The sequence below is a fragment of the Electrona antarctica genome (genome assembly GCF_951216825.1).
Source record: "Electrona antarctica genome assembly, chromosome: 17".
Classification (NCBI taxonomy): domain Eukaryota; kingdom Metazoa; phylum Chordata; class Actinopteri; order Myctophiformes; family Myctophidae; genus Electrona; species Electrona antarctica.
Window position 1 is genome coordinate 12,738,682 of NC_136798.1, and position 14,611 is coordinate 12,753,292.

Consider the following 14,611-nt stretch of genomic DNA (forward strand, 5'->3'; position numbering starts at 1 on the left):
AATGTGTTCTATGAGCAGGGCCTGGCTGGAAACAAGTTCTTGAGCTTAGCCCAGATACCCTGGGTAAATATAGATTTCATTTCATTTCAGTTGTCACTTGCCATTTGTCATTTCAGTTGTCATTTCAGTTGTCACTTGCCGTTGCCACTTGCCGTTGAGTCTGTGGAGGTTGCTGCTACGTCACATCAGACATGATGCTGGTATAAAAAGCGACCACATTGGAGAGAACCAGCGTCAGTGGGCATAGTGCTCTATCTAGCCAAATCCTTGTCGAAAATATGTCAAAAATGATGATTGTTCAACTCGGAGTGGTTATTTTCGCCATGTTTATCGACACAGGTATGTTATTCTATTCACGTGTTTATTATTTCTTAAGCTAATTTTGGGTAGGCTAAGTTTTTACGTTTTTTTTGTGTTGTGATGATGTGTGGTTCGCTTTAGAACGTTGTGGATTTAATAACATATCGGTCTTAATAAGTTGATATAGCCTAGATCCAATTCCAAGAGCTGCTTTCTTATTAGTGTAACGCTGTATATACTGTATGTAACAACAGAGCCATTCTAGGGCTAAGCAAAACCCAGACCGATGAACGTACGGTCGTGATTTTGTAGGAATAATGTTCAGTACTTTATACAACACTATTTCATTTGATAATGTGATGGCATAGTGTTTCATAGTTTGTATTTGTGTTGCGACGTTGACATGATGACATGAGTTAGAAACGTCTTAAATCTCCTGTTAAAAACGAGTTGATTGAAGTTGCTTGAATGCCAGGGCAGAAACTCATTCACTGTGAACGTACGGTCGTGATTTTGTAGGAATAAAGTTCAGTACTTTATACAACACTATTTCATTTGATAATGTGATGGCATAGTGTTTCATAGTTTGTATTATTTGTGTCATAAATGGGTCTGTGTGTGTTGTTGTCAAAATCACGAATGTTGAATGTTGAATCCACAGTGAATGAGTTTCTTCCGACTCTTCCACTGACCGGTGTCAGTGGAAGAGGAATAGCTGGGGGGGCGGAGCTTCGCGCCAGTTCAGTCTCTATTATATATATACTCTATGCATAGAGCCCATTAGTGCAAATGCTCCTTGCGTGTGCGTGTGTGTGTGTGTGTGTGTCCTTTCACCCTCTTTGCATTTCTATAAACTTTGTAGGCTAGGCTATGTTGTATGTCTCACTCTCAGTCCATTTGTTTGTGAACAATCAATGAATAAAACTAATCAAAATAGCCTACAATTTACCCTCAAAAGTAGCCTAACACAGATAACTAAAGTGATTGATAACTTTACTCAAAGTTAATCATTCAGCTTCAGTGTTTCCATGCACCAATCAGCTTGCCATTATACTATCACTTTCAACACTGGACTTTTCCTCTGAGGTGGTGGAAAGCCTGGTGAGGCGAGTTGTACACTAGCAATGACACTTGTGTAAGATAGGGCCCTAAGAGTTGATGCCCTGCCTAATCTTGGCATGCATCTATGGTTGGATGCTGGGGAACTGGACGATACATTTTAAGTGGCCAACTTTGGAGATTGTGTGGTTCATCATCTTACTCACACACACACACACACACACACACACACACACACACACACACACACACACACACACACACACACACACACACACACACACACACACACACACACACACACACACACACACACACACACACTTATAACTGTCACCTTTTCCACAGGTCTGTCAGAGATTATACGAACACAAGATCCTGTAATGGCCTTGGTGGGAGAGGAGGCACGCTTCACCTGCCAACTCACACAATCCAAGAAAGTCCTTCAAGTTACTTGGCAGAAAATAATCCCAGGAGGAACAGAGGATGTTGCCACCTATAGCAAATTTTTTGGCACCAATATCAACCCTCCCTTTCAGGGGAAAGTGGAGTTTGTAGACACAGGACTGCAGAATAGTACCATAGTGCTCAGGAATGTGACCAAAGCAGACACGTGCTGCTACAGGTGTATATTTACTGCCTACCACGAAGGATCCATCTATACAAAAACCTGTCTCACAGTTTATGGTAAGAAGTGGTCCTTTGTATGTGTGGCCTTGTTTTTCATGTATGTAAACATTACATGGATACAAAGGGGGTTAGGGGTTGGCGGGTAAATGTACAAAAGGCCTGTCCTCACAATTAAGAAAGAGTTGAAATTGAATTCCTATCAAATGTTTGAAAAAATGTTTCGTTTTCCAGAGCAACCTGAACCCACATTACGCGTCACAAAATCTAATGGCACAGAGCAAATGGTTGTGTCCTGCTCGGCTGTGTCCCGTCCCGCTCCGACAGTTGCACTGGAGGTCCCCAGACACGAAGGATCTTCTTCAAACTACACCAGCGTCCATGCAGCCAACGCTGACGGTACCGTCACAGTGAACAGCACTGTCACGTTGGAAAGGTTCTGCAGTAACACCACGCAGGTCCAGGTCCGCTGTGTGGTGCGGCTCTACTCCGGGGTTGCCAAGGAAGTGCCCAGGGTCATTTATTCTGATAAACAAGCTCCATGTGGTGGTGAGTGAGAGATGGGTTTTTCCACAATTTGATTTAGCCACATGAACCATAGCGTCCTTATTCTAGGGTGAACATTCGGGGCGCCCGCTGGCCAAGTGGTCCAAGCTCATGCCACATAGGCTCTGGCCTGACAACGCGTCACGTGTTGGAGTCCCGTTCATGACGACCTTTGCTGCATGTCTCTCCCCTTCTCTCTTCCTCATTTCTGTCTCTCTCCACTTGTAACTTGTAATCAATAAAGGCAAAAAGCCAAAATCAAATCATTTAAAAAGAACATTCGGATAAAATATCAGATCTATGAGTTCACAGTGGGTTGCAAGACAACATCTTGTGAGCTTGTAGATCTGCTATTTTTTGCAGAAGAGATTTGGTGTAGACTAGAGACACCGGTCAACAGAGTATATAGGGTTTAAGACAAGTGGTTAAGGTTCTAGGTCAATAACATAGGTTCATGGACAGTTAGTGACCTTCCTTTGCTATTTACTGTAGTGTAGCTGGATGGATTGTCAGATAGATAGATAATGTTACTAATTGCTCTATGATACTTTATTTTCCCAGGTGTGATTGAGAAATCTGAAGCAGATAAGAGTGGTTTCAGTAAGTTCTTGTTCATCAGTGTGTCCGTTGATCCCGAGTGTTTTCATTGTAGGACATAAACATTTCTCATCTTTTCCCTCACAGTTATGGGTATTGTCTCTGTTGCTGCCATTGTTGTTGGACTCATCGTAGTTGGATTTGTCTTCAGACGTCGACAAAAAGCAACAAGGTAACATTCTGTAAGAGTTTTAGCTCAGCCGAGCCTGAGATGGTTTCTGAACATTACGTGGCTAACCTGTTGGGTTTTCTAATTTCTCTTTTAGGAGGAACAATGACCCTGAAAATAAACAGACACTACAAACAACAATTCAAGAGTAAGACAATGTCTGTCTGTCTGTCTGTCTGTCTGTCTGTCTGTCCGTCCATCCATTGGTCTACACACTTTGCATTTTGGTGTATTCGTTAAATCCTGGTCAATTTATTTGGTCATCAGCAACTGATAAATTCATCACATGAACAAATATTAGCTGGACTAATGACATCACCCACTGCAAGATGTGAACAATTGAAGCCAGAGATGATAAACTCTCTTTGCTAACTGTTAGAATCATATAGACCGGCCGAATGCACAAATTAAATATTAACCTTTCGAGTGAAGGAGCAGAGCTTTCAATTTTGTAGTCTCTATTTTGAAACTGATTCACTTGCCTCGCATGGAATTGAACTTTGATGAACATTTGTGACCGTACCCTAAGTCTAAAGCTAGTTGGTGCATGGGCTTGTTGTGGTTCTGCTGGTGATTGACAGAACACAGAACATTAGAACTATTCACATTCACATTTCCATTACTGCTGACATTTTTTTGTACTATTTAAACGTGAATGTTTTTTGTCCCCTTTTGTAGAATAAAGGAGCCTTTATTCTCACAAAATCAGATTATAAATTGTTGCAGTCCAGTGAAGATAAAGCCTGTTAGCTGCAAACAATTTGATAGTAGGTCATTATTATAAATGCATACAGTACAACCTACAGTACTGCAGCTCAGTAACTAACAAACTATAATAAACAAAAAAAAACATTTTAGTTATAAAAAATAAAGGTGTTTTGTGTGCTTACAAAACAAACTAAAATCATAGAGAAAATGTCCTTAGTTTTAGTCTTTATTATCTTTAAAAATAGTGAAAATAGCCGATCTACAAGTTCATAGCGCGTCTTCTCACAAAGTGAGCTAATTAGTAAAATCTGGTGTATAGTTTTGGGATGGACTGAAAACTACATCTTTGTCCTGAAGATTCTGTGTTCACAGTCACTCACATTTCCCCTTCACTGCTGACCAGATATGCAAATGAATTCAACTTCTCATGCATGAAATCGATGAGGTGGTGGTTTATTAAGTTTTGGAACAGTTTTAACTTTAATGCCTCCCTCCCTTTTTAGGACAAAGGAGCCTTTATTCCCACAAGATGAGATTCAGCAACGTCAAAGTCCAGTGAACATTCAACCTGACATGGTTCAACCTGACATGGTCTGAAATCTAAACATAGATGTATGAGAATCCTGGTCAAAACTGACAGTTGTGTTTTCTAACTTCTCCTTTTAGGTCGCACAATGACACACACTATCATTGCTGCATTATGGTGCTTCTAGATGGGCTGGGAGGAACATTTGATGAAAATAGATCTCAAGCTCACAGTCACAATGCATCTTGCTGCAGCAATTTTGTCAAGAGATTTTGTGTAGTGGGGAAACTGAGCAGACCAAGTACAGAGCAGATCAAGTATTAGTTTGCAAAGTTTCTGTGTTTGTGTGCATCTGTGTGTGGAAAGTACAGTGTCTGTGTGTAGAACTAACATTTCCAAACCAACTGCAGTTCCACAACTCCTCACAAGAGGTCAGACTTAACATTTCCTCCAGGAGTCATTTGGAAGTTGGGTCCATAGGGTCTGGACTCTGGAGTCTGGACATCATGACAAAACTATCACAGGTGGATTTTTATCTAGTTTCTGACAATCCTTGACTACAAAGTGAAAGGGGTTATTTTAACAAACACTACACCAGCTGCCACTAATTGGCTCCACAATTTATTAATGAAATCACCTGAATTGTGTTGGGTTGGACTCCCATATAGTTGCTCGGCACCACATGAACACGTAAAGTCTCCTTTGTGTCTCCATATGGAACCACTGCAGCTCACGCATCCTTATATATTGTATATATTGACTTATGAAATTGTATTTTGTGGAAAAGAGACCCCTTGGTTGTACAGCTGTAAAGCCTGTAAATAAGCAAAGAGATGGCTGTGCCATTGTGAAAATGCTTGTGAATAAAACTCCTTGTATTGTAAATAAGATGAGAGAGACCCTACGGCTGTGCCGTCTGTGAAACAAGCTTCTAAATATCTGAAACCTTTTACTTGTACTTTTTGTGGCAAAAGCGCTCTAAACTTTCTTCTTTCTTTTCTTTGTTTTTGATGGTAGCTATGTACAAAAATGAATTTCACCCACTTTTTTACTTGTTTGCATTCATCATTTTCTATTAAAAAAATGTTCTGAAATACTGTCCAGGTATGTCTGATCTGATGTTGAACCAACAACACCACACAGACCAACGTAGCCTACCTATTTTTGTTAGAATTCTTGTTAGAATTTTACTTGTCTTAAGTGAGGGAAAAAGAGATAAGGTAAGGGGCGTATGCAACTTGTTTAGTAAAAGTCCAAATTAAAAACAAAACCATTGGCTTGCCTTGTATCACTTTCTAGTCCGATTCCCTCCTAAGGCCTCAGCTCTGACCCCCAGTGGTGTAAAGTAGCTACAGTTAGTACACTTTTTAGGTATTTTGTACTTTACTCGAGTATTTCCAGTACCCAATACATTTACTTCTACTCCTCTACATCTCTGATCCAAATATTGTACTTTTAGTCCACTACATTTATTTAACAGCTTTAGTTACTTGTTACTTTGTAAATTTGGATTATTATTACAAAACATACATTAACCACTATCTACATTTTGGTCATTTGAAAATAGCCGATCTACAAGCTCTCAATGCGTCGCATGGAGATGGAGTCACATTGTGAGGTTTGAAAACCTGAAATGAGACATTCGGCATAAAGAGTATACTTTTGGTACTTTAAGTACATTATAATCCACCCCTCCTGAGTCCTGAATGGAGTGCCTGGTGCTGGGAGTCTGGTGCAACGCACAGGTCCTGGGCCTGGTGAGAGCAGGAGTGGACCTGGTGAAACGTAGGAGGGGAGTTATAAGCTATCTAACAATCATTTGCTAAAAATATGGAAGCATCTATGAAATCACCTTTCTATCAATGAATATTGGATGTTATTGCTAAATGGATAGTATAACCATCATACCATATTTGTATGGCGACCATCGGGACAAAGTTATTTAGTCGCCGAGAGGCTAAAGCGGGGGAAATGTGCGATTTTAACCCGGAGCTACAGGGGCGCTCACCGGGGGACGTCGGCAGCACCACCGCAGCAGCAGCCAGCCCAGCACCACCAGTGGTGATCGGGACTAGCCTGGTTAATAAACCAGACCGAATCAGCCGTTGGCAAAAAAATGTTTGCCTGCCAGCGGATTAGGGTCTGGCGAGGCTCAGTAGCACGCCTCTTTCCTACAACCGAGAACAGGTCGGGCCAATCGGGACACGGTATGCAATATGGGCGGGCTTTGGTACAGTGACGTTCAATGCTTGAGACCTTTGACTGACAGTAGCTCTGACCAATTGCGTCAAAGAGAAAATGTTTGAACCCGCCCCCCGGGAAATGAAATCCAAGTGGAGCCAGCCCAGACTAATATACCGCGACAGTGTTGTGTGATATTAGTCTGGCTTATTAGCCAGGCTAGATCGGGACCGGACCACACGGAGCTTGCATCTCTCCAACACTGATGGGCGTTCAAGTGTGTGGTATGATTCAGTGGCACAGGGCCGCCGCCCGCCGTTACAAACTTAAGTGACAAGTCCAATGCATTGAACAAACTTTAACAGACTTTGCGCGTTTTGGACAAGAGTCACAAGACTGTAACATGGATGACTGGTTGGATGATGAACCTCCAGTACCTATTCAGAAGATAATTGACTACCATAGACAAAGGTATTTTGAAGCCAAACGGGACGGGTGGTTGTATGGTCCGAATTTCCATGATGATGTCGTCATCGTCATATTTGATAGTGAGAATTGTGTTGCTTCTCATGACTGTGACAAAGACAATGGGGCTGAGGCTCTGAGTCCAAGGACACATGTGGAGGAGGAGCTTGCTCACCAGGCTGGGGCTCAGAGGCCACAGGAGATGCAGGCAGAGCAAGATGCCATGATCAGCAGCAGCTTGGCTGAAGAATCAGCTGTCAGAAAAGTGGTGAAAGGGCCACTTAGTGCAGAAAGACCATCCTCCTCTCCAGCTCCAGCAGAAAGGCCATCCTTCTCTCCAGCTCCAGCAGAAAGGCCATCCTTCTCTCCAGCTCCAGCCAAGGCCAAGAAGGCAGCAGCTCCACAACCCAAGAAGACTGGCCCCAGCAGCGCTGAGCTTGCGGTCAAGAGCCTGGTAGCAAAAGACACTCTGCTCCAGACCGCGGCTAAAGGGCCCAAGAAGATGAAAGCCAAGAAGCCTGTTGCCAAGAAGATGGCAGCTACAGGCTCAAAGGAGAAAAAGAGAGGAAAATGGCAGAGCCAAAGAAAGAGAAAGAAAAGATGGCAGAGCTCAAGAAAGGGGAGAAAAAGAAGATGGGAGAGCTCAAGAAAGAAACGGATAAAAGCAGAACATGCCTAAGTTTAAGCAGATCTCTGACATTCATTCACCCCCTCTCTAAAAATCTGCTTGTGTAAAACTATTTGAGTTTGAGTTTTGAAATTAATGATTTATTGCTTAAAATGTTGTATTTTGGTTTGTTCATGGCATTTTGGGTTTTAATGGCTCTTTGTATTTTTTGTTTTTAAAAATTGCTCTGTTTTTCACACCAGTAGCAATTAGGGGTGGGTGTGTAAGAGCCATTTGAGCCTCCTTATCATCTCTGTGATGTCACTACAGGCCAATGCCAGTTTATCAATCAAGGCCTAGGTTGCCATAGTTACAGGGAGGGTATTTAACCCTGTCCCTAATGAATTGCAGGTGTTGCTGATAGGAGCCAAACTGTTTTCAGACAGGGACTGTTGCATTCACCATGTTTGACTGTTTGTTATTTATGTTATTTGCATTCAAAGTATAGGATTTTGTAAGGTAAATAAATATAATTGAATATCCACTCAACGAACATTCTGGACCTCAGTTCTTCACAGCACACGTCTAAACTGCATCCTCAACCGTCGGCAGCCAGTAGCACCTAATATAGGGATTTAGGCGCTACACTGACAGTTTTCTGAAAAAGCCATGTTTCTATGTCAGTGGTTCTTCGATTTTTCAAAAATAGCAGACCTACAAGCTCGTAGCGCGCCACTCGTGGCGTGCTATGAGCTCCAGTACAGTACAGTACAGCACAGGAGTACAGCACAGAGGAGTACAGTACAGTGGAGTACAGCACAGCACAGTACACTACAGTACAGCACACTGCAGTACAGTACAGTGGAGTACACTACAGTACAGCGGAGTACAGCACAGTGGAGTACAGTACAGTACAGAAGACAGCAGACCAGAGGAGTACAGTACAGTACAGTACAGAAGAGAGCAGACCAGAGGAGTACAGTACAGTACAGTACAGTACTGTACAGTACAGTACAGTACAGTACAGTACAGTGGAATACAGTACAGTACAGTGGAGTGGAGTGGAGTAGAGGACAGTGCAAAGGACTACAATATACTATTCCCGCTAGGTTGCCACATTTACGACATCCTAGCAACTTGGTATATAGAAACATTGCCACTTGCCATGCTTGCTGCTTTTAGATGGAAATAAAAACAAGCAAAACAAACAATAGGCCATAGCCAGGTTGCCAAGTTTGCCCTTTCCAACCAACTGGATATATGAAAACATCATGGGTTGCCATGTTTGCTTTTCCAAGTAAAAAAACAAAACAAAAAAACAGTATCGACTAACGCCCTCCCGCTATTGTCTTCTTCCCATTTGCGACGCGTGGCGCTAGGATGAGCGGCTCATCCACTTTAGAGAGAGAGAGATCCCTTCTGGCCAAGCTATCCATTGGTATTTAAAATGCATTTTCCTATGAAAGTACAATTTTGGGGGACCAGGTATTCATGAGGAAGAATATTTTCTGGTGTATGCCTTCATCAACTGCAGTATATCGGCTGCATAGTTTGAGGTTAGGGTTAGGTTTAACCCATTTTGGGCGGGAACCCTTTTTGGTGTTAGCATTATGCTATGCTTTAGCTATTGAAAAATAGCAGATCTACAAGCTCATAGGCAGCGGTGGCCGAACGGTTTGCGGAGCGGTCTTGATACCGGAAGGTCGCCAGTTCGAATCCCCGGACCGGCACGTTAAAATTACCACCGCTGAAGTGCCCTTGAGCAAGGCATTGAACCCCAACCATGAAATGTTCTATGAGCAGGGCGTGGCTGTAAACAAGCATCTCGAGCTTAGTCCACTTACCCTGGGTAAACAAAGAACTTTGCTTTGCTTTTTAGCTGATGTTTTGCCTTCAAGGTTCCATTTCACAGGCCCATGGTTATAATTGCTGCTTTGGCTCCTGGTTAAACTGTCGTCTGTGGTGTCTGTGGTGTAAGAGTGGAATGGAATATAAGAAAAAGCGAAAAAGATTATCATTTATGGAAAGGAAGGGGGAACAAATCTGAGAGGGCATATAGGACTGTCCCATGACGAAAGCTGGAGATCAGGGGGGTGGGGGGTGATACTGTTTCACATTAATCAACCTTAAGGACATGATGGGAGAGGAAGTGATTACAGCAACACCCCTTCTCCCCCCACCTCCAGGATCTCTGTCCTGCATAGATAAGCGGGCCCTGTTGCTAATTTCGAGCTGAAAAGCAGGAAACGTGACAGTGAAGTTTTCCGCTTCCATAAACAAGAGAGCGGCCAGAGCTAGCCTTGGAGGGAATCCTGTGTGCCTTTGGGCTGAGTCTCCCTCAGAGAGAGAGAGAAGAGGGAGAGAGAGAAAGTGGGGAGGAGGAAAGAGGGAGAAAGTGACAGTCTGGGAGAGACGGGAGATAGAAAGAGGGGAGCATACATCAAAAGAATAGAGAGACAGACAAGATTGACTGAAGGAGAGAGGCTGAGGGAAGGCTGGATGCGTAACAATCTCTATTTTTATTATCTGACAGAGCAGAGAAAACCATGGCTGAAAACAACACAAATCTCTTTATGGAAATATTTCAGTCTTTTGATGTCGGTGAGTTCCTTTGAAACTCTCTGTCTCTTTCAACTTTAATCCTTTATGTGGTTTGTTTTATTGCCACATATTTTCTTGGGAATGCAATCTCACAAACACATTTTGTAGACTTCTATAGAAAAAATACAAACTAAGTAGAACATGAGACTTGTCAGTCAAGAAAGTCGAGATTATAATGATATGCATGTAGGCTAGTCCTGACTTCACTTTACTCAAATGTCATTTCCAGATGATCTCTGACCAACTAATGTCTGCTTTTCCCTTTCCCAAACACAGGGGAAAAGAGAAGGGGGTGGGGGGAGCAAAAAAACAAAAAAATAAATTGTGGAGCGGTAGCAGACTATGCTAACAGTTTATAAAACGTATTGAAAGGAAATTGATTTGTTTTCCCTGGCTGTGGGCCAGTGGGATTTGTCTTCACTGCTGCATTCTCCCTTTTCCTCACAAGCACACACATATTAAGACTGTTGCTTCCTGGACAGAGAAACTGAGAGACAAAAAGTCAAGTTCTATTTACTGGGTATAGAGATTCGATCAGTTTGCGGTCTCAAAAAATCTTGCTCTGGTAAACACAGCAGAGGAAGACCTATTATTATTTTGTCATTGGCAGAAACCCCCTGTTATTTTAACTGAAGGGTCCATTTGGTTCTATTTGTACACTCTTCTGAGTTAAAATAACACCAGGGCTCTTTCTGTGTACCATCTTGCAACCTTGGATGTGATCCATTTGGTTATAAATGAGACGTAGCTTGCGGAGTTAGTTCAGTCAGTCACACTCAAGGGAGTTAATGCCATGCTCAAAGGCGCATACTATACTCAAGGGGTTAACATGCTGCATTACTATGTGGGTGTATTCAGTGTGTGCAAGACGCTCATGTCATTCGCTGATGTGGCAATCAGCTGACCAATTGGGCGGGCTACTTAAGCTCACCAGTCTGCATGCTCTTCCTGCCTTCCTCTGCATATGGTCCCTGGTTGTATGTGATGTTTTTTCCCACCTCCACCCCAGCACCACCGGTGGGCTCTGCTATTTATGTTCCCCATGGGGGGTTATTTAATTGTATATCTATCTCCCTGCTCTTAATGTTTTATGTTGTTGCTTAATCTTGCCGAGCAGGGAGAAATCCAGCAGAGCCGAACGCCAAGTCAAATATCATATGCACACTCATTACTCATTCTGTAATAAATATTGGTAAATCTATTCGTGAGTTGTCTGACTGAACTGATGGTCTCTGCAATCTTGGCAACGTTGTGGATTTTAATTCATATTTTGGAACCCCCCCTCCCCACAGGGGATGAGAAATCCAGTTCTAGGGGGTGTATGCTTGTATGAAATGACTGCTTTTAATGAGCCCTTATCCCTTACAGTGATGATAGTACTCACAAAACAAATATAGAATTTAGGAAATAATAAACACACCATAAACATACAAAAGGCATATTAAGAGTCCATAGCCAGGGGCCATGGCACAGAATGTTACTGATAGTTCTCCCTCACAGATGACTAACATTTATTTTATATATATCTCTCTCTCTCTCCTTGTGTAGTACCTCTGATCATTGCTTTCTGTGTGTCTATGGCGGTGGGCCTCGTCTTGGGAGCCCTGGTCTATGTGGTCCTGACCTGGATGTCCCGGCGCAGAGCAGGCTCTGCTAGCATCACCCGCAGACCCCTACGGCAGTCTCGCGCCTCCCCTCGTGCCCGCCCACCTTTCAACCGTAACAGCAGCTATGACCGGCGCAGCAACAATAGCTTGGTCAGCGCAGCCTTCAGCTTCCACCGCCAGGCCTCCTCCCCAGACCAGGCCGATCCACTGGGCCGCAAATCCAGCTTCAGAGCATCTACCTTCCACCCTCTCCTACAGTGCAGCCAAATAGCCAGGGAAGCAGAGGAGGGGAGCCAGACCACACTGCCTCGGACCCCAACCCTAACCACCTCTGCTGGTTCCGTTCACTTGGCAGCCACCACGCCAACTACCAACCCATCAAGGCCAGAGTCCTTCTGGGGCAATAGTAGTCTGAGGGGTTTTCATGCCACACAGACCCCTCCTCCTGCTTACGAGAGTATTATAAGGGCTTATCAGGAAACCTGCACATGATGGGGACAGGACACCTGACATAAGGGCTGAGAGTGACAAACTGTATGAGGGCTGTTAATGGATTGCCAATCTTCTAACCCATACTGAATTCATACACATGGTAAGGTGAGGCTAGGTTGACTCACTTTTGGTCCCTGCTCATAGACACACAGCAAACATGTTGATGTAAAAAGTTGTTAGAAAAATCTACATTTTTAAATTATTTTTTGTCCCGTTTTGTTTTTATGTATTGGATGCTGACATGAGCACACCTGCAACCATTGAATACTATGTAAATAAATACGAATAGTAATTTGAAACATGTACTCCATCAAAGCTATGTCCATTGTCCAATGCTACTGTACCATTCTTTCTAGATGGATGATGGTTGTAAACAAAAAATAACTACTATATTTATTCATCAGTATTTAATGGTGGCAGTCCAAAATGCTTGCAAAGAATCTGTGATTACATTAGAAGGCTAAAAAGAAAAACGTTTTACTGTATTTGCTGGACATCCATGATGCGAGATAATATAGTAGTAAACTTGGCTTCTGCCTTGTTCCTCATGAATACTACAGTATATGGCAATAAAGAGAATGCGGGATGGTGCAAACAACAAGCAATATGACTGTCTGTATGATTTTGATATCACAACACACCAATGCAAGAAAAAATATATTTTGTCTTCGGAGTATTATGAGACATTATAGATTTATGGTGTAGTTTGGTGAACTCAATTGTATGTGTGTGTGTGTGTGTGTGTGTGTGTGTGTGTGTGTGTGTGTGTGTGTGTGTGTGTGTGTGTGTGTGTGTGTGTGTGTGTGTGCGCATGTGTGTGTGTGAGCGCAAATATTTGCTAAACTATGCCCATAAAATAAGTTGATATAATAAAGTGCTGCAGGTTCTTTCATTGGTTTGTTCATATGAAAACTGCAGTAAACGGCAGTGGTGGAAAGTAAGTAAGTATTTACTTAAGTACTGTAATTTTGAGATATTTGTACTTTACTTGAATATTTCCAATATTTCTACTTCTATTCCACTACATCTCAGAGGCAAATATTGTACTTTAACTCCACTACAATTATTTGACAGCTTTAGTAGTACTAGTTACTTTGGATTTGGATTAATATTACAAAACCTACATCAACTCAATGCGACGCATTGTGAGCTTGTAGATTTGCTATTTTCAAAAGATGTTTATACATTTGAAAACTTGAAATGGGACATTCTGCACAATGAGTACTTTTGGTACGGTACCAGTACATTTTGAATTCCGGACTTTGACTTGTAACGGAGAATTTCTATATTGCAGTATTGATACTTTTACTTAAGTAAAACAACTGAGTACTTTTTCCACCACTGGTAAATGGTGAGCTTAAAAAATAATATGTTTAATGTTTGCAAAAAATAAATTAATATTTGGCTAGGACTATTAATACCATGACCATGTTCTAGCCCAGTGGTTCCCAAAGTGGGGTCCGGGGACCCCCAGGGGTCCTTGAGGGAGTTCCAGGGGGTCCCCAGCAAGATGATAGTTTGGAACAAAATGGACCCTTATGGGTCTGTAACTCTGAGTGTACAAATGGAACCAAATGCACCTGTTTGTACACTCTCAGAGTTAAATTAACATTGATTTTACAATATAAATTCAATTGGGGTCTCAGAAATAGAAATGCCATTAAATGGGGGTCTGTAGACTAATGCATGTCAAACTGGGGGTCCTTGAAATTAAACGGGTTGAGAATCACTGCTAGACCTGTAAAAATCTTCTCTTATGGGGGTCCCTGGCATATCTCTTCAAATGGGGGTCCGCAGGCTAATAAGTGCCATTTGGGGGTCCTTTGACATGAAAAAGTTTGGGAACCACTGTTCTTGCCTTCCTGACAGTTCAGCGTTTCTTTTCCTGAGGAGGAAATTCCTTCAAGGGTCACCCGGGTCAGGGACATTGGTGCCAAGAAGTAGTAAAAAGAAATCCTCATCATCATTGCACTGCAACATGTGACAGAAAGACATAGGAAAAACAGCACGGATATAGTAAAACACACAAGCAACTGTGGGAGTACATGTACAAAACTTCAATACTAGCTGTACTACAGTAGGCTGACTCCTAATGCTATGGTCCAGAGCTGTGTGTGTGTGTGTGT

General features: G+C 42.5%; 2 protein-coding genes across 3 annotated transcripts; both read left to right on the forward strand.

Annotated features, from left to right (window-relative positions):
* The first annotated feature begins 166 nt into the window (after positions 1–166).
* Positions 167–5,679, forward strand: LOC306941324 (nectin-1-like). 2 transcript variants are annotated; one of them, XM_079526735.1, is made up of 7 exons: positions 167–339; positions 1,708–2,046; positions 2,221–2,535; positions 3,094–3,132; positions 3,217–3,301; positions 3,399–3,446; positions 4,510–5,679. In XM_079526735.1, exons 1-7 carry the CDS (start codon positions 279–281, stop codon positions 4,601–4,603), a joined length of 981 nt encoding a protein of 326 aa, XP_079382861.1. In that variant the 5' UTR covers positions 167–278; the 3' UTR covers positions 4,604–5,679. The 2 variants fall into 2 exon arrangements, with proteins under 2 accessions (XP_079382861.1, XP_079382860.1); XM_079526734.1 differs by having other exon boundaries at positions 171–339; positions 3,396–3,446.
* A 4,407-nt stretch (positions 5,680–10,086) lies between these two features.
* Positions 10,087–13,263, forward strand: myct1a (myc target 1a). The gene is made up of 2 exons (XM_079526748.1): positions 10,087–10,386; positions 11,935–13,263. The coding sequence occupies exons 1-2, from the start codon at positions 10,332–10,334 to the stop codon at positions 12,483–12,485; spliced, it is 606 nt and encodes a 201-aa protein (XP_079382874.1). The 5' UTR covers positions 10,087–10,331; the 3' UTR covers positions 12,486–13,263.
* Positions 13,264–14,611: the final 1,348 nt, after the last annotated feature.

Excerpts from the sequence above, each read along its gene's own strand:
- LOC306941324 (XM_079526734.1), top strand. The coding sequence starts at position 279 with ATGTCAAAAATGATGATTGTTCAACTCGGAGTGGTTATTTTCGCCATG. Across the intron at positions 3,302-3,395 it reads CGTCGACAAAAAGCAACAAG|GAGGAACAATGACCCTGAAA; the intron begins GTAACATTCTGT and ends TTTCTCTTTTAG. Across the intron at positions 3,447-4,509 it reads CTACAAACAACAATTCAAGA|GACAAAGGAGCCTTTATTCC; the intron begins GTAAGACAATGT and ends CTCCCTTTTTAG.
- myct1a (XM_079526748.1), top strand. The coding sequence starts at position 10,332 with ATGGCTGAAAACAACACAAATCTCTTTATGGAAATATTTCAGTCTTTT. Across the intron at positions 10,387-11,934 it reads ATTTCAGTCTTTTGATGTCG|TACCTCTGATCATTGCTTTC; the intron begins GTGAGTTCCTTT and ends CTCCTTGTGTAG.